We start from the raw sequence: 26,145 nt of genomic DNA, 5'->3' as shown, positions 1-26,145 counted from the left end.
CTGCCTGCTTCTCAGCCGGCTGCCCTATGCACAGACCGAGCGGCCACACACACATGCATTCTCTACTTGCCTCCTAAGAAGCTTCGGAGGGAGTGCTTATTCGTTAAGACAGTACTGTATGGGGTAAATTTAATAAAGTGAGAGTTTTTGGAAGTGGAGATATTGCCCATAGCAACCAATCAGATTCTAGCTATTCTAGAAAGTGCTAGTTATATGTTAAGTAGAATCTGATTGGTTGCTATGGGCAACATCTCCACTTCTAAAAACTCTCATATTAATAAATTTACCCCTATGTGTATGTGTTTTATCCTTAAAACCTGGCGTGTTAGTGTGCCTTGAGGACCATGGTTGGGAACCCCTGTTCTAGAAGGTGCTAGTTATATGTTAAGTAGAATCTGATTGGTTGCTTTGGACAACAACTCCAATGCTAAATACCCGCACTTTAGTAAATATACCCATCAATGTTAATATAGAATTTGCTTTGGTAATTAGGGAATAAAAAAGTTATTTTTTAGGAACTTTCACTTTCTTCAATATACAAAACAAACTTACTTATGGAGGAAATAAAAACAACTATCAGGTTAAATGGTCTTATGTTTATTCAATATGAACAGAATCACATAAGCTTTGAGGCTGTTATGTGGTCACCCACTGAGTAAAAGTGCTTCTGTACAGTCAACAATATGTGTTAGCCACAGCAAGCAGCCATTATGTGTGAGTAGCTGAATCCATGCATCATGCTATTGTAGATACTATTCAAAACAAAATTAGAACCTAAAAAAAGCTATTGTACTTCTCTGTGACATACTGTACAGAGATTTAAGCACGTTGCTTAGTGTATTGAATAAGTTTTATAATTTTATATTTCTTATTTTTCTACTAATAAAGGTAGTTATAGAAGCAGGACAAATCTACGTAAATATGTATTTCCTGTGTTCACAAGCTTCTTAAAGGAAACAGGAATATTTACCTCTTCCTATTTCCTCTGAAAGTCGGCTTCCATGCATTTTTGTACTATAAATTGTAATCAAGGAAACTTAAGAGAATTCAGGGTAATAAGGATGTACGTCAATTTGCAATGATAAGCAGGTTGGTGTATTGTGGATTGCCCATAGTTCCAACTGCCCCGATTCGTGGGGACTGTCCCACAGTCAGTAATGTCCACTCTAGTTCCGACGACCTAGAGAAAGGGCACTTTTGTGCCTGCTCCCGAAAAGGGGGGGTGGCCAAAGAAAAAAGGGGCGTGTATTTATGACGCTTCCCCTGTTCATTACTCTTGTGGGCATCCTGGGCACTTACGGACATGCCGGGGAGCCCCCAAGCTCTGTGGTCACTGTGAGTGGATGCCGCTGCACAGCCTTTCTCCCCACCTCTGGGACACTGCGGCTCACGGGAGGGGATAGAACCCATAAGCTGTTTCAGCGGGGAGCCTCATCGGAGGGCAATGTTTTTCTGCCCTTTAGAAATAGAGCACGGCACCCCGCTGAACGCTACAGTTAGCAGGTTTGTCTCACTTTTTAGGAAGCTGGGATATATTTCCTTTGCTCCACCCAGTGGAATTACTGTAGATGCTTCCAGTGCATGTGGCAATGCAATGGTGTTTCATTAAGATTGTAGCTTCCTCTTCTTTTATCCCCAGCATCTCCTGGCTGCCCCAGGAGTACCCCTATCTCTTCCCTGGCCCTTCCCCATGAAGCCATGGTCCTTTTTCAGGTGCACTATCTTATATCCCTATTTAAAAATGGAGGGGGGACGTCAATACTCTCTCTGGCACAGGGCACCAAAAAGTCTAGTTACGGCTCTGCTGCAGCCAGTGCAGTCTCTACAAGTCGGTGCAGTCCCACCGCTTTTAGTTTGCATTTGCCGATCCCGGCGCCTGCCAGATCCATTACGCAGGCGCCGGGACTGTCCGTAATGCAGCACAGGCAACCCCCCGAAGAGGGTAGGAGCCGCCGCTATAGCTAAGCATGCCCAATTTTGATTTGAGAGTAATTCCAACTAGAATTTGCAATTTTGCACTTTGGCAAACCATCCTGGTCAATGACATGAGGAAAGTGCAAGACCATAGAACTAGATGAATTTACCATGACATTTTTCCTGAGGGTTGCTCCATTTTAGCTAGCCTTCAAATAATAGCAATGTTCACCCCTTTGATAATGCTGTTTATAGCACTGATATACTGAGCCAGGCTAGTTCAGTGAAGTTAGGAGGTATTATATTTTTAAGCGAAGAAGCAGAAGAACAAAAAAGTCTTACTGGTGCACTCTTCAGAAAATAGACTGAAAAAAATATGAAGAATTAAGACAGAAAAGATAAATAAATAAATATAATACTTAACCTTTATTAAGTCTCATTAAAAAGAGAGAGAAACCAGGTAGTGTGTTGATAAATTTATATCTAAATACCTGAGGTCTCAAAAACATAAACATATTAATGAAATAATTTATCTAAATAAATTTTTACACATAAAAAAACATCTTGGCGAAAATATACAATACCCAATTCTTTATGTCCACTGATACTCAATATATTTATCATAAATAGACAACAAAATGGGGAAAAAAAACCATCATCTTAAGATACTAAATGTATAAGCAAAATTGTTGCTCCACCAGATATTGGTGTAAATGTATCAAAAAAGAAGAAGGTGATCAGGTGATCAAGCCGTTAGAGGCGAAACGCTCGTCCACCCGACGGGCTATCTACACTGCACAGCTCAGCTGATCCACAGGCAGCCGCACTCTCTATTCAGGATACCCGGCGAGCTGTCTGTACTCTATAGCCCAGCTGACACACCACCGGCAGTTGCATTTCCTGCCCTCTACATTTCTCTATGAGTTCAGCTGTTTCATGGGCAGTCGGATTTCCTGCCTATGACATTCGGCGAGTTGTTTGCACTTCATAGCCCAGCTGATACACCCTTGGCAGCCGCATCTCCTGCCTATTTGTATTTTTTTACGAGGTATTTCTATAATTTTTTTCTCTATCCCTATAGCGCTCTCTCATCCAAGCATTAAAATTTTCAGAGCTAATGCACTCTTGTAAGACAGGTAAAAGCATTCGTTACTATCAATAATGTGTCAATAAGGGAGCCAGCAGTGAAAAATATAGCATGCACAAACATTTGTGCACAGAGCCAGCGCGTGCATACTGGGCGCCCTACGGGCACTCTCTCACTATCTTGTCGGATCTGACCACACCCTGTCTGGCCTACCCCCAACTCACTTCTAACCTTGTGCGAGCTGGGGCGGAGCAGCAAGTTTTTTTGGTGTGTGGCACCAGGCTGTGATATCATAGCACAGCGCCGCTTTCCCTGCATATTATCAACACAAAAGAGCATATGGCAGCTTCCTTGATAGCATATAAAAAAAGTGACACTGTTTATAGCAAATTGCACTTTTACCAGTACAATCTATTGTATGGGTAGCACAAGTTAATGTGTGAAAAATAGGATGTACAGCATTACAATTTTAGAATGCACTAATGGGAACGACATCTTCACTCTTACTATTCCTGTGAATGCTCCGTTATAGAAAAATAAATTGCAAATGTATTTATTTACAAACTATACTATCTCTGAAATATCTGCTCATATACATGTGACACATTAAGAAATATCCTTTTTACAACCTCATCTGCTATATATATATCCATCTCCGTTCTTGGCAATGCAGATTAAAGTATTTACAGGGAAATGTTTGTTGTGAAGATTACAGCTGAACATAGATACAGTATAAGAGAGGTAAGCATTGAAATGAATTAGTTTTGCTGCAGTCCTGCAACAGATCATTGTCATACAACCAGCACTTTGAGGCAACATGCCTGACCCGTATATTTACATTTACAATGGAACATTACTGGTCTGGAATAATTATGTAGGAGATTGGAAAATGTTATGGGTTCATATTAACCCTTTTACTCTTCACTGATCAAATAAACCTTTAATCTGCCTTTCTGCTTCTGCTGTTCATCGTGAACTTTTAACTTCTGCTGATCAGTTACTGTAGCTGTTCTGCTTTCTCATCCTGCACTAATGGGAATTGCTATTTCTCACACATTTGGCTCCAAAATTAGTTTTCATTACACTCTGAAAACTAATTTTAATTTTTAGGCTTCGTACAGACAGACGTTGAAAACAATGGCTGTTGAAAGCACAGACAAATTCTTGTTCTTTGTCCTTGCTTTTAGCAAAGTAGTGAAACATGTTCTCCTGCTGCAGAGTGTATTACCAACTCTGACTAATGCAGCAGGCAGCTTTTAAGTTGACAATTAGCAAGCGCTTGACAAAAAGTGTGTGTACATTTGTTTGCATTTCTGGACTATCAACATTATTATGTTTTTATCAGTGTAGCAGGATACCAGTTCTGAACGACCGACCTGTGATGAAAACCAACCAACTCCACCTGCAGCAACACACATGGGCATTTGTAAGTTAAAACATACAGATGAGGGCCAGCCCAGACTTCCCATGTAAGAGTGTTCAAGGTGAGGAACTGGGAGAAGGCAGAGGAGCATCTCCACAATGCTCTCAAGTCTGGTTATATTTTGCCCTATGGTGGAGGAGTACAGGGGGTAAATTTACTAAAGTGAGACTTTTTAGAAGTGGAGATGTTGCCCATAGCAACCAATCAGATTCTACTTAACATATAACTCTCTATAAGAAAATTAAGCGCCCTCCTGAACTCACTTAGGAGTAACGTCCAGACAAACTAACACAAAGTCACTCATATGCACCAAATCTTTGTGCTGCACTCGCCTGAGTACGCCTTTGATTGATGTAACCTGTAAAATACACACATCACTGCCCTCCCACAATTATGCTTGTTATTTTAAGAAATCCAAAAGACGGGTCACTTGCTGCCAAATGTAGTTGAACAAGCTATGTCGGTACTTAACCTGTTATTCTTGCATTGGTGGAAGGGCAGAGTCACTTAAACATAGATTTAATGCCATGGGGTATGAATGAACCTTCTTGTTGTCACAGGAATGTGCATGAACGTATAATGCACACATGATCTGGAACATGCGTTATAAAACGTTTCTGGCATGTGGACAGATAAGTGATATGCCCCTAGGGAAAACTCATGAAACTTCTTGATAAGAAGTAGAACAAATATAAGATGCTTTTACCCAGGACCATTTATCTGGGCAACAGCATTTGTATACACTGGGCAGAATAGCTGACCTGTTATTGGGGAGAGGCAGGCATAACTAACCTAGTAACAAAGCTCATGTCTTCACTTCACCTATTGAAGAGCTATATATCTGAGTTAAGACTGCTCCCACACTCAGGCCCTGATTCAGCTTCAGACGGAATAGCTGAGCTGCTCGCAAGCAGCTTAGATATCACACCTCCTGCTGCATTACATATCCATGCTGCGTTGTCCAACATAGCATCGGATACTCTGTGGACCATCGGCCGGCTAAGGTGACCCATGGGGTCGCACAGCCGGCCGTCGCAGCTGCGAGGAAGAGGCAAGGAAATCTCCGTCAGCCAACGGATATCCTGGCCTCTTCCCTCCCCCCCAGTGGGAAATGAAGGCCATCGCCGCCCCCAAATGGCAGCAGATTCTCAATCACTGACAGTCTGCTGCCAGTTTACATGTGGGCTGAATGGGTCTGGCGCCTGCGCACATTCCCGAACATCGGGAATCTGTGTTCAGCAGTGCACTAACATGCACTGCTGAATTAGGCCCTCAGGCTGAATATCAAGCTTCTGGATCTATTATGTGAGCTGCAGATATTCACATTTCTTTCCCAGGTTCTCTGTGTAAGATAGCAGTCCCAAGATATGCCTCCTGCTGGGGATTAGATATGGCACTGGAAACAGGGTATTAAGGAGAACAGGATTGGGTGCTATTAGAGACTTTTAGTAGCAATAGAAGAAGCAGGTTCTGTGTAGCACTACATTCAAATTGTCTTTTCCCTCAGTGTCTAAACCACTTCTATGATCTTTTACATAATTGAAGAGGTGACTGGATGAAGGTGTAATGAATATGTCACGTTTAGAAGAAACTGAGTATGTAAATTTAAAGATTACTATTATTATCCTTTATTTATATGGCGCAACAAACATTCTACATGTGTGTGATTTAAACTACTCCCAGTGTCAAGTTAATGTTTTCAAAGTGGGCTGAAAGGGTATGATCATTACGGGCATTGGGCAATCCTTGCTCCAAGTTCTCTCCTTCTTGGCAGAGCTGAGGAAGATCTTGACCAACCTAGTGGTTAATAATTTGTATCTATATACAATGTATATAGTTCTTTTATAGATAGTTTTTATTGGGGGGTACTGTATTTCAATTTGCCCTGGGCTCCAAAAACCCCAGTTACGCCACTGGTTAGGATATATGCGGCGGAATGTGTGTGTTTTAAGATGACCTTATGTTATCTCAAACTTAAGTTATTCGTCCATCTATCTCCATAACCAAAATTCTATTTATGTGTTATTTATGTGAGAAATGTACAAAATAAAGTTGTTGCACTTTAATTTTTGTTTGTTACATTATGGCGTCTAAATACATCCATCTAAAAATGCAGATATTGTGGGACTGTCCCGCCATCCTAACAGTGAATACTTTTGTCCCAGCTGCTGGGTGCTATGCCATGCTCCCGTGAGTGGGTGCCTCTCACGTGCTAGACCCACCCACAAAGAGGTGCAGCCATGCCCAACATGCTGTGGCCATGCCTCCTCCCGGGGGGGGATGTTGCTGTACCCGGGCCCGGGATTTCTCTTACCAGCCCTGGAGGGGACCGGCAGAGACAGGAAGGAGTGGGGCTTAGTGTTGGGGTAGCAAGGCCATGGAGGGTGGGAGGTCCTTGAGAGTGGAAGAACAGGAAAGGTGGGGGAGATAAGCAGAGGGTTGGAAAGCTGACTGAGGAGAGAAGAAAGGGGGAACACCAAGTGCAGGAGACTAGATGGGGAGGAGAGGGGTTGAAAAAGTAGGTAAAGTAGAGAATTATGTGGGCACTGAATAAGGGTTGAAGTAAAGGTGCTCATGCTGTGAGATGAAAACTGGAGTGGATGCTGTGTGATATAGAGACAGTGTAGATAAATGTAGTTGAATTTTCAAAAATACAGGTAAAAGAAAAGTGCTGCTAATGTATAAGCACAGCTACAAAGTGAAATATAAAGAGAAGTATGTGAGTAGTAGTGCAGGAATTAGTTACTAAAATAAAGAATGTTTAAAGTGGATAGATGTGGCGCAATGGAAAAAGGCGACACAATAAAACAGGATTTTCACTAGTATGAAGGCAAAAATTACATTGTATAGAGCCGATCCAGTCAGAGGTGTTTTGAACAACAAAAGCAATCAATCAGAGCAGCACGCAGATTGGGCAGTACTTGCAATGTCCAAGCCGGGAGTGCAGTCAGGAGTTTCCTACAACAATTTTTCAAAGCTGTACTGTTGGAATCAAGGTAGCAGCATCTGATGGGAACAGTAGTGGCAATTTACCTGTATTTGAGAGAATTCACATCAGTATTTGCATGGTGTGCATATGGCTAATACGATCTCCTGCGTAACTCCGTCTTAGTTATCAAATTGTAATTACACTCATAATCTAACACTGACTATAGCAGTCTACGGCTATGCAGCCTTCCTGATCACTAATAAAGATAAATTATTAGATTAAAAATTGATTTAATAATTGCACGTAGCACCAAAATACTTCAGCAAATAAACTACCAACATTTAATAATAATAAAGTTGTTACTATGATCCCTAGGTCATAACACCTTCATCCAATTGTGTAGTTTTGCTCTCGAAAAAGTGTCCATGTGTACTGAACAAATGTTTACCAGATAGATCAATGAATGCAGTAAATATTCCAGTCTGTACAGATGTGCCCTTATACATCTTTGCTGCAGTCCCGTGAGACTCTGCTAGCGCCAGGTGTCTTTTTTGCGTCTTCTTTTTTTACGAAAATGCTTCTAAGTCGCAATGCGATCTGACTAGAATGCACCAGCAGACTGTGCTGATTAATTGGATATGCAACGCTTGTATATCTGTGTGTGACCGAGTCTTTGAATCTGTATATGAAGTGCTACAATGTAGCGGCCGCAGCTTTTTTCATTCCAAGTTCCATTGTGCTTCATATACAGACTCACAGATATACAAGTGTTGCATACCAAATTAATCAGCACAGTCTGCTGGTGCACTTACGCTTTTTCAGCGATAAGACGCCCGGTGCTGGCAGAGTCTCACGGGACCTGGTGGCTCATTCACGCCAGGCAAGCCGCTCTGCGTGACGTATTGAGGCTATTTTTATGAGGACACATCTGTATTAGCCCTTTAAGTGTTCCATTTAAGAATGAATCATAACCTCTTAGGCACTCGTTTCTGATGATAAAAGTAGTTATGACATCAGTTGAATATTTAGCAAACAGCTGTAAACTTAGCTTACCACGTCAGTAGCCCGTCTTTGGCAGTGTTAAGCTGCCTGTAACACAGCAGAGGATGATGCACAGGAGGAAGACCCTACCGGACAGGTAAGTCATGATAAATTCCAGTATATTGGTAAGTATCACTGCAAAATGCATTGTTACTAAACTAAATATGCTGCCTGCAATTAGTATCATTGATAAATGATACCTTTAAAGCTGATATCTTAGGGAAGCATAGTAAAGTTATACTGAGACATCAATTTTAATTACAGATATTCAAACAAGGAAAAATTTTGATTAGCAATCTAAGATTACATCTGGTCTGGAACAATATTTCATCCTTGTTGCAGTAGGTATAAGCTGCTGGTCTTGAATGTAAATGGAAAGCCTTAAGTCTAAATCAGGAGGAAAGAAGATTGTGGCATGTGTCCTGATAACACCTATTGATGCTGATGGAAAATGACTAGCTGGCTTTTCTTTTCATATAGGATATCACCCATCAAGGCTCAAGTGCGCTCATGTCGAATAAAGAGTTCAGACAGCATTGGCACTGCTTGCCTTTTCTTCTGTTAGATAAATATATATAATTTATTACATCAGTATATTCTGCACTTAAATTTTGATTATATAACTAACAAGAGTTGGATTTCATTGTGTGTCTTGCTAATAGATTTTGTTAGTATTACAGGGTAACTTGTAACAAGGGGCGGCTAAAAGAGCATACAGGCACAGGGGCACATCGCTGAGAGGGGAGTGCCCTCATTCATATAAGCCAGGGGCGGGGAACCTTTTTTCTGCCGAGGGCCATTTTGATATATATAACATTATTTGCGGGCCTGGTTTAGGCCATGCCCCCTCCGAGTGATGTCACATGGAGGCGGGGCCACAATCGCCACTTACAGCAATTCCTGGAGCTTCTGGGGAGCTTTAAGGGCAGCGGTGTGACCGTCTGAAGCGTCCTAAGGATGCTCCAGGTGACACTGCTGCATAGATTCTTTACTGCAGGGTGCCATTCTAGGAACCCTGCTAGCCAAATGAGGCTAGCAGAAAAAAGCTCTGAGGTCCAGACCAAATGATACCGAGGGCCTTATAAGGCCCCCGGGCAGGAGGTTCCCCATCCCTGATATAAGCATATATATTGCCTAAGGAGAAATTAACTTGTGATCAAAAGACAAAATAATAAAGATCCTACAGATGGTTAACCTAAATTTTCTCCATCCCTGCTCCAGCAGACTCCTGGGTACCCTCGTTTCATAGAGGGGAGCCCCTATTTAAAAGAAATTAAACCTGTTGCAAACATCAGACTTTGATAGATCCCTGTTCTTTTAAAAAGGACTCTGTGCCAGTCACAAAGAGACATAACCCACATACACTCAGAACCAGCCTAAATAGCAGCATCAATCAAGTCTAAGGACCGCCCATTCAAAACTGTGTACCCACCAACTTCCGGAAGTGGCCACAAACCGGATAAGTATTATATTTATATATACAGATAATACCCAAAATGCTGTGTCATATCAGCACATATACCTGGAACACTGAGCGCATGTACACTTAATGTGGTTGCGGATACCAGCCCATACACCCTTAGCCGCACTATGACCGGAAGTGCAGTGTGCCCCAACCAGTGGAACGCACCTCAATCGGAAGTTATGCAGCGCCGGGCTCCAAAAAACAGTAACACCTGGCAAGTGTACCAATCCAGTGAAGAGGAGAAGATCACATAGCGTAAAACCAAGCATACCAGTATAGTGGCCCGGGCAGACCAAAACAATGAATATCAACAACCCTTAAACAAGGCTATATTAAGTAATAGCCAAAACTCTGGACCAAATCCTAAATATGAGAGGGGCAGACACTGTGAGTAGACTGTAATAATGCCGCTGCAATAGCTAGTTTATGAATGTGCCACCTAACAACAGTGGAAACTATGGGCCTGATTCAGACCCACTCGCGAGCGGCTGTCCGCTCGCAAGTGGGTCGATGGTGTGCACTGCGCATGCGCACGACGGAGGGAGCTCCGTCGTGCGCATGCGCGAGACGCGACGAGCGAAGGACTTTCCTTCGCTCGTTGTGTCTGATCAAAGGGGGCGTGCTGTCGATGTTGATTGACAGCACGCCCCCTTTGGTGGGCGTGCCTCCCAGACGGGTCGTTTCCAAGGGAACGCCTACCGTCAGAAGCCGGCCCCACTGACATCACTAGTGATGTCAGTGGGAGTGATTTTGGCTCTGATAGAGCCAAAATCACTCCGGGCCTTGCGGTTGAGAAAATCAACCGCAGGCTTCGGCTCGCAGTGGCGATGGTCGTGATGGTCAAGACCATCGCGACCATCAACCTGCACGCTCGTATATGCTGTGGGTGGTGACCCACAGCTATACGAGCGTCCAGGAGGACGCTCCATAATTATGGAGGTGGGCCCTGATTCAGAGCGAGCGCTCTGGTCAGAGCGTCCGGCTCTGAATCAGGGCCCATATTCAAACGATAAGCAATATATAAAAACATATGCATATATACAAACCCACCAAAAGTATAGAACAACAATACAGGAATCGATACAAAAAAAAACCACCAAAGAAAAAAACTCTCAAAAGAAAAAACATCACAAAGAAAACAACAACTCTACAAGAAATAAACTATTAACGTACAAAATATACAAAAAACTTAAATAATATAAAATAAAGCCATGATTCAGAAAAATAATACAAGTGATAAAGCCCTATATCACAAGAAAAAATTACCTAAAAAAATATTATTGATCTTATTGACAGGCATGCTGCATATAATTTTAATCAGCAGAATCGTTGTGCGAATAAGAGGAATTTTAAGGTAAAAAGAAGCACGAAAAGACGCATGGTGCTACTGAGTCACACTGAGCTCCCGCGTTATGTGTGGCGCGGCTTGTAGGATAGATGTACGGAGGATAGATGCACATCTGTACTTTAGGGGTTTTGTATATATACTGTACCTATGTTTTTATGTATTGCTTATTGTTTGGATATAGTTTTCACTGTTGTCAGGTGGAACATTCATGAACCAGCTTTTGTAGCGGCATTATTCTACTCACAGTCTAGTCTACTCACAGTGTCTGCCCCTCCCATATTTAGGATTTGGTCCCGAGTTTTGGCTATTACTTAATATAGCCTTGTTAAAAGGTTGTTGATATTTACTTTTCTTTGTTTTGCCCAGGCCACTATACTGGAATGCTTGGTTTTACGCTATGTGATCTTCTCCTCTTCATTGGATTGGTACACTTGCCAGGTGTTACTGTTTTTTTGAGCCCGGCGCTGAGTCATTTCCGGTTGCGGTGGGTGTATGGAAGCAGATAGATCACCTTCCGTAGATGTACGATGACGTCATCTGCCAGAGTCCAACGTCATTCCCTACCATCCAAGTGGGCAAGAGGGGGAATATATTTACGTGGCGAGCGAAGTGAGCCACCGTGCCCGCAAGGGGCCAACTTTCTTATTTTCTTGAGGGGCCAACTTTCTTATTTTCGTGGAAAGTGTGGGCATAAACCTCCACTTCCGTCCTCACTCATGTCACTTCCAGGTACGGCTACTGAAGAGGTTTTATGTTCTTCCGTGGGTGTTCGGGCTGGTATCCGCGACCACATTAAGTGTACATGCGCTTGGGTGTTCCAGGTATATGTGCTGATATGACACAGCATTTTGGGTATTATCTGTATATAAATATAATACTTATCCGGTTTTTGGCCCTTCTGGTTCCGGAAGTTGGTGGGTACACAGTTTTGAATGGGTGGTCCTTGGACTTGATTGATGCTGCTACAGAGGCCGGTTCTGAGTGTATGTGGGTTATGTCTCTTTGTGTTTGGCACGGTGTCCTTGATTTTTGCTCTCGATAAAGGTCCTGTTGGACCGAAACGTCGACAAATGGTTTTATATGCACTGTAATAAAGAAGTGCTGTCTTTCATAATCGATTGGTGAGTGCCCATTCTTTTGGATACTTTTATAATTGGACTGTTCAAGCCTTTAGTGGAGCACCCCGGACTTTGTACTATTGGATCGTGAGTGCTGTCTGTCTATACAAGTGTGTGTATATATATATATATATATATATATATATATATATACAAAGATACCCTATTATTTGCGCTAAAATTATTGATGATACTGATATGTAACCAACACTTTAATCTAATAGTGGATAGCTGCACCTTACACTTAATATCTCTGTTAGACAGATATGGAGGGAAATGGAAACCAAGAAAGAAGAGAAAGGGCGCTCTAATGTACAAAATATAAAATATATTAAAATACAAAATGTGTAAATAACACAAACTGAATAATTAAAAAAATCAACAATTAATGCAGCAATGAAGCTACTTCAATGATCGATGTCGACTAGATGTCGACACAAAGGATGAATCTCCCTTTCGTTTCACAGAGAGTAGATTTATTGAGTCCTTTGTTGGACTACTCCAGTTTATTCTCCGCAAACAGATCTTAGGATCGTTTGATCAGTGTTCACATTGTCCTGACTGTTAATAGGACTGATAATACAGTCATTTGATGATGTACCCCTGATGAAGTCCCATGTGGGGACGAAACGCGTTGGGTCTCCATCGTATTTTGACTAGTGTTTGATGGTATTTTTCAGCAACATTACAAGGAATCATTGCCAACCCTGAAAACAGGATTTATGACCTCTACAAAATCATTTAAAGACCAACAAAGGACTCAATAAATCTACTCTCTGTGAAACGAAAGGGAGATTCATCCTTTGTGTCGACATCTAGGACTGATCATTGAAGTAGCTTCATTGCTGCATTAATTGTTGATTTTTTAATTATTCAGTTTGTGTTATTTACACATTTTGTATTTTAATATATTTTATATTTTGTACATTACAGCGCCCTTTCTCTTCTTTCTTGATATATATATATATATATATAATATAGAATTCAGAGCAAAGATCGCCACTCAGAGACTTCCATATGTACAAAATGTATTAGAGGCAACGTTTCGGGGTGTAACCACCTTTATCAAGCCACAATAGGCCTGACAAAGGGGGTTGCACCCCGAAACTTTGCCTCTAACACATTTTATACTTATGGAAGTCTCTGAGTGCCGATCTTTGCTCTGGATTCTATGATTACCTTTTATTGAGCACCGGAGGTGCTGTTATTATAATTTTTTTTGGATTCACAGGAGTGCCAACAAAAATTTACCTCATATATATATATATATATATATCCCACCTTGTCCATCGGCACTCTGGCACCCCACTCGGGAATGCTTGCTCTGGTGCCCTCCTGGAGGTAAGCACCCCCAAAATATATCCAAATAAAAGCCAACGGCATGCAGGGACTCTAATTCAGCAAAAAAGCTCCACACGGTGCTTTAATCGAAGTCTACGTTTACGCTGTCCTGAGGAAGGAGATACGTTCCCCGAAACTTAGACTTCAATTAAAGCACCCTGTGATTTAGAGTCTCTGACTGCTGCTTGCTTTTATTTGGATATAGATATGTATGTATGTACACACATACGTATATATGTATGTGTGTTGCCATGTATTGACATATATTTATATATACAATAGATATTTGTGTGTATGTGTGTCTATATGTATTTCTAAATATAATATATATACATGCACACAAGCTTTCACCTAATAGTATTGAGCTTTTGACACACTTAGCCGTTTGGGCTCATTTATGAAGGTTTGGCATGCTGAGGACTATTAATAAGGCTGTTTTGATTACTTCCTGTCACTGCTGGAAAGATCCAGCATATGAACACAATGTTCTCAGTCTTGTCTTTTAGCACCTTGATGGGTTGCCTGTTTCAGAAATATGTCTACAGATGAGGAAGCAGCCTGCTGTTTGTCATTATGCTAAGACCCTTTCACATAATGGACTGGCCATTCTAGTTGTTTCTCATTATGTGGAACACTTTGTGATCTTTCCCCATTGTACACTGCATTGTGTCTAGAAGTACAGTACTATAAACCTCACCTTTCCTGTCCTGAAGAGATAAAGACATATAACACGTGACTAAAGCTTGTTCATTACTTTTTCCATGTGATTGCATTTTTTCTATAAGCATGAATTAAAAGACCCACTTTGTGGGCGAGATGTATGAAGCTCAGAAGCGGTATCAGCGCACGTTATGAGCGCTGATACCGCTTCTCCGCGATGTATGATCGGGGGTTGAGCGGTAAATGACAGGGGCGCTATGTGCCCTTGTCATTATCGGCGCTGCTATCTACAAGATAGCAGCACCGATAGCCTGGGCCATGTATGAACGGTCAGATCGCCTGACCGTTTGGCCCACTGTAGCTGTCGCTATCGACAGCTACAGTCTGGCGATGCCCTATCCACACAGCAGGGACAGCGCTGTCCCTGCTGCAGCGGCTGCCGGCTCCAGGCTGCAAGCGGGAATCTTGCGATACTTGTGAGATCCCACGCATGCTCAGTGGAGCCTGCTGGGACTGACACAGTGTATCAGCACTAGGCTGATGCGCTGCGGTCTCTAGCGGGTAGCGCCGGAGGGGGGAGTTAACGCTCCCCCTCTCCGGCCGATGAGATGTTCATACATCGGAATCGATTCCCGGCAGCGCCAGGCCAACCAAAGCAGAGTTCCCGGCAGCGGAAGCCCGACAGCGCTGGAAATCCCGGTAGTCGATAGGTAAGTATTGACTAACCTAACCCTCCCTAGGGGTGCCTAACCCTAACCCCCCCCCCCCCCAAGAGCCTAACCCTAATCCCCCCTCTAAGTGCCTAACCCTAACCTCTCCCTTCCCCGCTGCCTAAACCTAAGTTACCGGGGGGGGCCTAACTCTCCCGGGGGTGTGCCTAACCCTAAGTCCCCCCCGGGTGCCCTAAACCTAACCCCTGCTCGCGGCGCCTGGCATCCCTTCGATCGGGATGCCGGGCGCCGGTCTCCCGGCGTCGGGGAAATGGGAAATATCAGGCGTCTACATCTAGACGCCCGGCATTACACCCTTGCCGGGATATGACAGTTGGGAAGCCGGCTGCCGGCTCCCGCGCATATCTTGCAAGTACACATCGTCCAGTGTGTACCCACCATCAGGGCCTCTTCCTTGAACAGAACTGCTCAGAACTACTTATTGCTATGAGCCCATGTGTTTCACAGTTGCTGACACTGTTAAGTAGCGTTTCGCATGCATATACACTCGCAGCTGCACACAGAATATAGGCATGCTGCATGTCATTTTAATCAGCAGAAGCTGTTTGTGCGTCCTATTCACATCGTTGTGCGAATAAGATGCATTGGAAGGTAAAAAGTCGCATGAAAAGACGCTCTGTGCTACTAAGACACGCTCTGCATGGCGAGATTAGAAGGGTTGTTTAACGCGCAGGGATGCTAGATGTATGTGGACACATCTATACATTGGCAGGAAGATAGGCTGCTGTTTCTATCCAGCCCCCATCCATTACTCAGTTTGTGCAATTAGAAATCCTATTTGGAAAAGGCATGATACAGATCATTAAAGCTCAATTTTTTATTTTGCGTTCTCTCATCTCCTTATCATTCCCCAGGTGGGAACTGTCAGCTTGAATCTCTATACGCTTTGGCAGTTTCCATTCTAAACTCAGGTGAATAATGTAGCTCAAACTATCAGCAGTTAAACTGTCTGATATGAGACATAGGGGTCTATTTACTAAGCAGTGTTAGGAGACAGAGTGAAAAGTGGTAAGGAAGTGATAAGGTGCCAGCCAATCAGCTCCCAACTGTCATTTTTCAAACACAGCCTGTGTGATGACAGTTGGGAGATGATTGGCTAGCACTTATCACAGACATCACTTTTCACTCTGTCTCCTAACACTGCTTAGTAAATAGACCCCTTAATGTTAGGTCCAGAGTGGAGTAGTTACCAGTACACGGGACTTCCTTGTCCATAAGGCAACATATAAGAATATGAGCAGTAAGCTGAGAAATAAGTATAAATTGTAGAAGATGAATTGATTAATTATGCTAGGGGGAATATTGTAAAAAAAATGACCAGCTTCCGCTGATTAAAATGATATAGAGCATGCCTATATTCTGTGAGCGACTATGGCTGTATCTGCATATTCTGTGAGCGGCTATGGCTGTATCTGCATATTCTGTGAGCGGCTATGGCTGTATCTGCATGCGAAACGCTGCATTACAGTGTCAGCGGCTGTAACACTGTCACATAGCGTTTCGCATGCAGATAAACCTGCAGTCGCACACAGAATATACACATGCTGCATATTTTAATCAGCGAAAGCTGTTTGTGCTACCTGTTTGCATCACTGTGCGAATAAGACGCATTTGAAGGTAAAAAGTCACACGAAAAGAGGACACCGAGTGACACAGAGCTCCCGCATTATGTTTAGCGCGACTTGTAGCGCATGGAGGATAGATGTATGTGGACACATCTGTACATTTGCCACCGACACAGTATAGTGTGAAAATCCAGTGTGACAGAAAAATAAATGAATGTACTTTCTTTGTGTTTGTTTCTCAGAGACGGCTGGGGGATGCTGCTAAAAAAGCCATCAGCAAATTGCAAGTCAGAACTATCAAAAAAGGAGATAAGGTAATGTTGATATTCATATCCCTCCTGCTGCCTATTGATAAACTAACACCAACAATACACTAAATAAGTTGTATCACATGCATATTCCAGGCATTTATTACACAGTGGGAAGAGGTAGTGGGATGGATGTACTAAGCATCATCCCGCCTATCTTCGGGTACATACCACGGTTGATTACCGCGGTATGTACCTAGAAATGCATTTTACATTGCAAAGGACAGCTCTTCGATAGAGCTGCTCATTGCAATGCCCCCAAACAGAGATACCTCCCAGGTTAACACCCGGGGGTGGGGTTTGGAGGGATCCGATCGGATCCCTCTCAGCGTAAGTGTCCCCGTAGGAAGCCCATAAGCTTCTATAGGGTAACACCATCCGAAGGTGGCGTTACCCACCGGGGCGAAGCAATGCCCTCCGCTTAGTACATATGGAAAATGCGTTAAAACCCCCGTTTCTGGGGTTTTACCGCACTTTCAGCTTTAGTAAATCCCGGTCAGGATCTTTTTTTATTTTTCACGTGCGTAGTGAAAGAAACTTGTTCATCTATACAGGCAATTCACACGCCTCTGACCCTAATGTACATTCAGATGTAACCTTAGCTTTAGATATACTGTGTAAAGCGGGAAAGCCCTCAATTTCCCTACATACTCATGGGTGTTTTTGAGCATTATTTTAGAATCCAATTCCGGTGTCTAGGTTGCCATGTATGGAATCCATCCAAAATACACATTTCAATACAGTCTAGAGAAACCAAGGCAACAGCTACATCAAATAAGGGGCAATTAGTTGACACCACTGATTTATATGGAGTGAATAGATTATTGCCTTGGGACCTTGAAATCTGGTAACACTGACAATATTACAGAGTTGGCTGCAGGGACAGCGAGAGGAGGGGGTAATAATTAGGCTTGGGCAGATCTAAGGGGCCCAAGCAGGGGTCCAGGACTGCTGTGTAGGGGAAAGAATGGGCCTCTCCTCGGCTACACAGCAGCACATATAGTAGGTTTTTTTGTGGGGGTCAGGATTTGGCCACGCCCATTGTTTCACTTGGGACTGCCGTGCTCTCAATGGCCATAATTGACTATGTACACCAGGGCTTGTCTAGCAGATACAGCATCTCCGGCTGGAGGATTGAGAAATGTGTGGGCTATCCTGGTTTGAAATCGAGTGATCCAACAAATTGGATGACCTTACTGGTGCTTTGGAAGATTAACCACATACATGGTAATTTGCCATCAGTGGGGGATACATTTGGTACCTTTCAAGTATACTTATTACAGCAAAGTGCTTTAAACCAATGTAAAAAGTAATACAATATTAAAATACACAAAATTAGGACATGTAATAAAGACAGTCATGGTGTCACCTTGTTCTCATTATTGAATGAAGCTAGACATATTAGTCTTTTAAAAGAAAATGGAAATTTAAATGAATGAAAATGGGGTACTTATGAATGAAAATGTGGTCCTTTCTAGGAGTAGTACCCACAATTAGAATCTACATGTGTCGAGGCAAATAAATTGGTTGCACATTAAAATCCTGTTTGCTTCCATGTTTCATACATTCATAGATGACTTGTCATGACCAGGGCTGTGAGGGGTCGGGGTCAGCGGCACTTACCTGTCCGGATGCTCTGGTGGGGTCCTTATGGCGGGGGTGCAGGCACATGGAGGTCCGCGCTCCATGCTACAGGGGTCTGGAGGCATAGTGTCTTCGCTGCTAGTGTGAGTATGGCACATCTTGGCAGCGCTGCAGTGCGACATGGGCGCCGCCATCTTGAATGTGGTCAGGTGACTCCTTTCGGCCAATCCAGTTGGAGCATTCCTGGGAGTCCCTAGCAACCGTTGTCACCTCCTCCGGGTACTTAAGGGCTGAACTGCAGTTCTTTTGTGCCAGTGCAACGTTATTCCCAACCTAGCTGTTAGTTCTCTGAGCTCCCTGCAATTCCTTGTTCCTGCTGAGTCTCACATATAGTATACTGCTCCAGGTTCCAGCCTCCCAGACACTCTGCATACCAGCGGTGCTACTCCCTACTACCACCCCCAGAGGGAGCCCTGCTTAAGCTATCCTGACAGTCTGTGATCCTCCCGGACGTCCCAGTTACCTGTTGGGTGTATCAGCGGTCCGCTCCGGGTGTATCTCGTCTCCAGCATCTATTCTTCGTCAGTGGGCCATTCATGAGCAACACACATCTCAGACCAGCGTCCTTTCAATATCAGACGTCTGCTTCTATAAACTCCCCTGAATCCACCCCAGGTTCATCTCCGCAAGTACTTAACCCTCTTGTGACATGCCTATTACTGACTCTTGTATAAAGAGGATAGTATTATGATTTTATTGATGGATTGGGGAATCAAAAAATTATAGAAAATATATCAACTTAGTTCACTTAATGTAGGAGAATCTATGCTTTTGGGTTCTCTTCCCAAAATTTCCTCCATTACCTGAGCCTCCTGTGTACAGTAGATTCTAAATGAAAAACTGGGACAACAACCATAAACAACTGTAAATTTTTATGACTGCAATATACAGTCAGGTGCATAAATATTGGGATATTGACAGAATTTTCATATTTTGGCCTCTATTCACCACCACAATGGCTTTGAAATTAAACAAACAAGATGTGCTTTAACTGCAGACTTTCAGATTTAATTTGAGGGTAATTACATCCAAATCAGGTGAACGGTGTATTACAACGGTTTCTATATGTGCCTCCCACTTTTTAAGGGGCCAAAAGTAATGGGACTATCAACTCAAAAGCTATTTCATGGACAGGTGTGGGCTATTCCCTTGTTATTTCATTATCAATTAAGCAGGTAAAAGGTCTGGAGTTGATTCTAGGTGTGACATTTGCATTTGGAATCAGTTGCTGTCGACTCTCAATATGAGATCCAAACAGCTGTCACTATCAGTGAAGCAAGCCATCATTAGGCTGAAAAATCAAAACAAACCCATCAGAGAGATAGCAAAAACATTAGGTGTGGCCAAATCAATTGTTTGGAACATTCTTAAAAAGAAAGAACGCACCGGAGAGCTCAGCAACACCAAAAGACCCGGAAGACCACGGAAAACAACTGTAATTGTCCAAATCAAGAACACTCTCCAGGAGGTAGGTGTATATGTGTCAAAGTCAACAATCAAGAGAAGACTTCACGAGAGTGAATATAGAGGGTTCACCACAAGATGTAAACCATTGGTGAGCCACAAAAACAGGAAGACCAGATTAGAGTTTGCCAAACAATATCTAAAAAAGCCATTACAGTTCTGGAACAACATCCTATGGACAAATGAGACAAAGATCAACTTGTACCAGAGTGATGGGAAGAGAAGAGTATGGAGAAGGAAAGGAACTGCTCATGATCCAAAACATTCCACCTCATCAGTGAAGCATGGTGGTGGTAGTGTCATGGCGTGGGCATGTATGGCTGCCAATGGAACTGGTTCCCTTGTATTTATTGATGATGTGACTGCTGACAAAAGCAGCAGAATGAATTCTGAAGTGTTTCGGGCAATATTATATGCTCATATTCAGTCAAATGTTTCAGAACTCATTGGACGGCGCTTCACAGTGCAGATGGACAACGACCCGAAGCATACTGCAAAAGCAACCAAAGAGTTTTTTAAGGCTAAAAAGTGGAATGTTATGCAATGGCCAAGTTAATCCCCTGACCTGAATCCGATTGAGCATGCATTTCACTTGATGAAGACAAAACTGAAGGGAAAATGCCCCAAGAACAAGCAGGAACTGAAGTAATTTGCAGTAGAGGCCTGGCAGAGCATCACCAGGGATGAAACACAGCGTCTGGTGATGTCTATGCGTTCCAGACTTCAGGCTATAATTGCCTGCAAAGGATTTGCAACAAAGTATTAAAAAGTGAAAGTTAGATTTAGGATTGTTTAGTTTGTCCCATTACTTTTGGCCCCTTAAAAAGTGGGAGGCACATATAGAAACCGTTGTAATTCCTACACCGTTCACCTGATTTGGATGTAATTACCCTCAAATTAAATCTGAAAGTCTACAGTAAGAGCACATCTTGTTTGTTTCATTTCAAAGCCATTGTGGTGGTGAATAGAGGCCAAAATATGAAAATTCTGCCAATGTCCCAATATTTATGCACTTGACTGTATACAATAAGGTGATCAGACCCTAGTCAAACACACCTTAAGATAAGCATAAATACAATTGGATCTGTGATATCCATAACTATTTTATACATTACATTCTGTATGTTTTGCCTTTTGTATGACTGTACTAGCAGTACCTACCCCGTCATTGCCGGATAAATATTAACTTAATTCAGTGACAAGGAGACAGCACCACGGGCGCTTCCGATTGCTCCCTTGGTGCCCGCTCCTCTGTGCACAATCTGATATTTCCCGGGTAAGTTTCGGATACAGAAGTCACCCTGGAAATACTGGGAAAGTAGATCGCAGAGGTGGCGGTGTACCCGGTAATCAGACGACTCACCCACCAACCAGCAGACTGGGAATCAGCGGCAGCCCCTTGGACACGTGTTCGGAGGGAGGGAAAAGTCTGATGGGGGGCACAGATCCTGCGCGGCCAGGAAGCAAACAGGTAGAAGAGACACAATAACAGCGCTGAGCTCCGGGTGGCCCCTCCTCCGCCTTCCCGGGCAGCACCGAACCCAGGCAATGCAGACCTGCCATGTAAACTTTTCCCAGCACACCACGCAGCCAGCACCATACAGGGCACTTAGTGTGACTGGGCACGATCGTATTTATCACATAAATGGTACAACAATATGCTCCAGGGCCAATTCCTATTAAAACGATGATGCCATATAGTAAAAGATATAGGAGGTTCTTTGGAGGTGAAACCGAGACTTGCATAATTGTCTATATTTATGTTAAAATATTATAAAGGCTGATTCTGAGTCAGAGGCATCTGCGGCCGCTTTTCTGTACAGCCATGACAGCTTACTAACTAGCTTATGCTAATGCAAGAATCCACCCATGTACAGTATGCCGAACATCCATGCGTCTACATGTGGGCTGTTTGGTGCCACTGCAACAAGGACGAGTGAGGACACATCTGTACCGCTACCATAATTAGAACAGTAACTGCTGAGAGGGTCTTATTGTACTTCTCACTGTATACTACAAATATGTTTATCTATCCCTGGAGCCTGCCATGCCACGAATCTCATGCAATAATAGACTAACTGTTATTCTATTTTTTGTTCTTTTGAGTGACAGTCATTTATTCCTTCACATTCTCCATATGGATAAGCTGGAAAGATCAGCTCATTTAACAAACACTCGTAATTGTTGCTGTCTTTGTTACAGGAGACAGAGCCAGATTTTGATAACTGCGCTGTATGCATTGAAGGATATAAACCTAATGATGTTGTCCGAATCTTGCCCTGCCGGTGAGTTGATATATTGTTGGCACGGCTTATAACAGTTTGTGCTTTGGAAAGCCTGCCAAACTCTGACATGTTTTACTAGTTGAGACAGTGCAGACTTTGTAAATAATAAAAGGTGATTTTAGTTTTAGTTTTTATGTATAGGCTGACTGATTTAGAACTCAAGTATAACTGAAAGGAAAACAAGATATTAAAGTTCAAAGCACCACAATTTTGTCTTATTTAAGAGCACATAATATTTCCCCACATGTCATCATGTTTCTCCCCACAATCTCCAGGATGATAGGTTCTGCATATGTCACTCTGAGCTCTGAATGCCGAATTAGTGAAGATGAGTATAAAGCAATGTACTATACAGTCACTAACATTCCCCGAGCACAATACATTGTGACTGTCATGGTGTGAAGTGTGTATGCGGACACAAAATAACATGGTATTGTATTTGCTATGGTGGAGGTCTGTAGATGTAGTTCCAGTTACCCTAATGCTTTCTTCTTGCATTGAACACAGAAATAGAGACGATCATCTATAAAACTAATGCTGGGCATACACTATACAATTATCTGGCCGATCTGATATCGGCGGATCGGCCAGATACTGTAATTGTACAGTGTATGCGGGCAAAAAATCTGAAAATCTTCCTAATACAAACAAAAAATGTACAAACCCTATGGCGCTGCACTCCAGTGCTGCAGAGGTTAAGTCACCACCTTATATCTAATAGCATATAACAAAACAAATCAACCTCACTTGCGCTCTGGATTGTTCCAACAAGTCAACAATAAGTCCATCAAATCAATTGTCCCACGCCCTCCGGTATAGGTAATTCTCCGGTATAAAAAAGAAGAAATGGAAAACACAATATAGTGTAATAACGTCACTGCGCCTTTTCAGCAGGCTGTTGAAACAGAGGGCCTGATTCAGAGCCGGACGCTATTTGCGCTCGCTCGGTCAGAAAAAGGGGCCGGCTATTTAAATTGAGCGCTCGCTCTTTGCGGTCTGTTGACGCCTCTATGTCTGAGCGAGCGAACGAAACATGCGCTCGCTATTTTGTAAAGACGCCCCTTGGCCGCTCGCATCCTACGTCATCTCCGCTATTTATTAGATTAATCGAGTACATCGAAACGCATCTGAACTGCTCGCAGTGCTTGTGGTAGGTTTATCCTACCGCAATCATGCGAACAGTTCAGGCTAAGAGACAACCAAGTGACGTGGTCGATGACGCTGCTTTGCTAATTATACACACCCTAAAAACGCCCGTTTTGAGAGTTTGGCACGCCTGTGTTCGGATCTCCACTCCCCGTTTTCAAGCACCTTCCCCTGTTACCACCCACAAACGCCTCATCCTGTCCCTCAAATTAGCAGGCACACGCTATTTGGCGAGTGCTCGATTTCCAATCGCACTGACTGGTTGGCGCATGCGCATTACGACCCATACGCATGCGCAGTTGTGCGAACATCGCTCGGAGCGAACGAGCGGCCGCTTACGAGCGGCTCTGAATCAGGCCCAGAGCTTGCATCAGAGAGTGAAAGGACACTCATCTTGAAAAAGGCGCCGAAGCACGTTGAAGAGTGTCATTTTACCCATTGTATGCAGTATCCCATCCATTCTATATGCTTACCCATTTGCCCTTACTGATCTGGGTCCATCTTCTGTAGGGCAATAGGAATCTGCATAATATTACCATCTGATAGTATGGGCTTACTGCTGCATTTTTTATATATGTTTTTATGTATAATAAATAGCTGTCTTTCATGGTACTGGATGACTGTCTTTTCTTTTACCTTGTCCTATCACGACTTGAATGTCCCCACATTCCATTAAGGACCACAGGTCGAGGTTTCTGAAATAAAGATACCATTATATGTCCATACATCGCCCTTACAAGTAAGCATACATGTAAGGAACTTCACACGAGACATCCTCATTCACATCTGGGTGATTCTTACGGGAATTGGGACCATACTAAGATCTTCATAGACCACCATATTCTCCTCATATTCACAAACCCCCGGGTGGCTACATTGTACAGTGACGTTATTACACTATATTGTGTTTTCCATTTCTTCGTTTTTGTACCGGAGAATTACCTATACTGGAGGACGTGGGACAATTCCTTTGATGGACTTATTGTTGACTTGTTGGAACAATCCAGAGCGCAAGAGAGGTTGATTTGTTTTGTAATAATCTGAAAATATTGATATAAGTCGATGCAATATTGTCTAAATGAAAGTCAGTAACATCGGGCAGTGTATGCACTGTGGCAGCCGCCCGATGGACATTTCCCCTGTTCCTTCACAGGGAAGGAATGGGTAAATGTCTCCTCCCCAGGGAAGGAGTTGGTAAATGTCTCCTCCCCAGGGAAGGAACGGGTAAATGTCACCTCCCCAGGGAAGGAATGGGTAAATGTCTCCTCCCCAGGGAAGGAACGGATAAATGTCTCCTCCCCTGAGGAGGGGAGTAGATATAGTGGCCCATACACTATGAGCTATCTCACAGTGTATGGCCACGATATCAGGCTGTCAGATACAATACGTAGGAGCAGCTCTAGGTACGGGCAAGCCGGGCCGTTGCCCGGAGCGCCGCGAAATCCGGCGGGGTCAAGAAACGCCCTCCCGGTGCTATTGATAATTTGTAAGCTCAGGGGGAGGGAGCGGAGGAGGGAAGGGGCGGCAACACAGGACAACGCTGGGCGCAGCAGAGCCTAGCGCCGGCCCTGTCTGTACGTATATGCCCAGCATTAGCAATAACAGAAAGACAACACTACTGAATGCAAGTAGTATTGTAACATTGGAAACAGTGAGTTCCAGAATCACCTCTATTTGCATGTGTTGTATACAGATGTGTCCTCATACATCTAGCCTCAATATGCCATGCGACCCGAGACACCTGTAGCGAATGAGCTGCACTGAGTGGTGTTGCATAGCGACTGTTTCTTTAAAATTGCATCTTATTCGCACTGCAGACACAGCAAAGCGTCACTCAATCTGTACCAGAAACGTGTCGCTGCAAATATGCAAATGAAGCAAAACGTAACTTGGCATGAAAAAAACGTGATCGCTGCATTGTAGCACTTCATATACAGGTCCTGATTCAGAGATTTACGCAATGCCAAACTGAGTTTGAGCAATTGTTGTGTACATGCAAAAGCCACACTGCGCACTCGCAGCAATTGATTTGCAGTTATGCTCACACAGAGGATTAATTCCCAAATTGAGTGACAGGTAGTCAGCGTTTGGAGGAGGTAACGAGGGGTGGTTACAAAGACGCAGGCGTGTCTGACAATTCAAACGCTGTTTCTGGCCGTACATAAATTAGCCATTGCGATCTCCTTCGCAGCATGAGAGCTCTCAGCCTGTCCTGAAAGATGCAGTGTTTGAAACAGGTCAGACTTCACTCAAAAGTTGCATGGCTGCCCGATCTGCCTCGATGTTCCCGATGTTTGCGCTGCTGCATATCGTCAGACAGATATGAGAAGGCAGCAGTGGACGTCCCTATGCTCGAGTTAGCTTTGGAGTCATTAGCATCATTTTGCAATGTGGCCCATAAGTTATTGCAGCTTTTGCATTAGCGTAAATCTCTGAATCAGGCCCACAGATTCACTGTTATTCGCACATAGATGTACAAGTGGGTTGGGTACAGGAACCCAGTGGTCAGGACGCTGACAGCGGCATCCCGAGAGAATCACATCCCAACTAGGGGTTAGGGGTATGTACCATAACCCCTAACCCTCCCCCTAGCCTTTCCTCTCCAGAGCCTAACCCTCCTGCCCGCAGCCTAACCCTAACCCCAACCCACTAGTGCCTAACCCTAAACCTAACCCT

The 26,145-nt window shown here is 43.4% G+C and overlaps 1 protein-coding gene across 1 annotated transcript in view; it reads left to right on the top strand.

Annotated features, from left to right (window-relative positions):
- The window catches only part of RNF150 (ring finger protein 150), a 269,560-nt gene that overhangs the window by 159,811 nt on the left and 83,604 nt on the right, over window positions 1-26,145 (top strand). Inside the window, exons 3-4 of the mRNA XM_088454729.1 lie at window positions 16,865-16,936; window positions 22,241-22,323. Of these exons, the coding sequence (XP_088310855.1) occupies window positions 16,865-16,936; window positions 22,241-22,323 (155 nt within the window). The remainder of the gene's footprint in view (window positions 1-16,864; window positions 16,937-22,240; window positions 22,324-26,145) is intronic.

The sequence above is a fragment of the Taudactylus pleione genome, unplaced genomic scaffold (assembly GCF_031769625.1).
Source record: "Taudactylus pleione unplaced genomic scaffold, aTauple2 ptg000628l, whole genome shotgun sequence".
NCBI classification, from domain to species: domain Eukaryota; kingdom Metazoa; phylum Chordata; class Amphibia; order Anura; family Myobatrachidae; genus Taudactylus; species Taudactylus pleione.
Note: the sequence above shows the minus strand (reverse complement) of the source record. Positions and strands in the feature narration are given on the sequence as shown.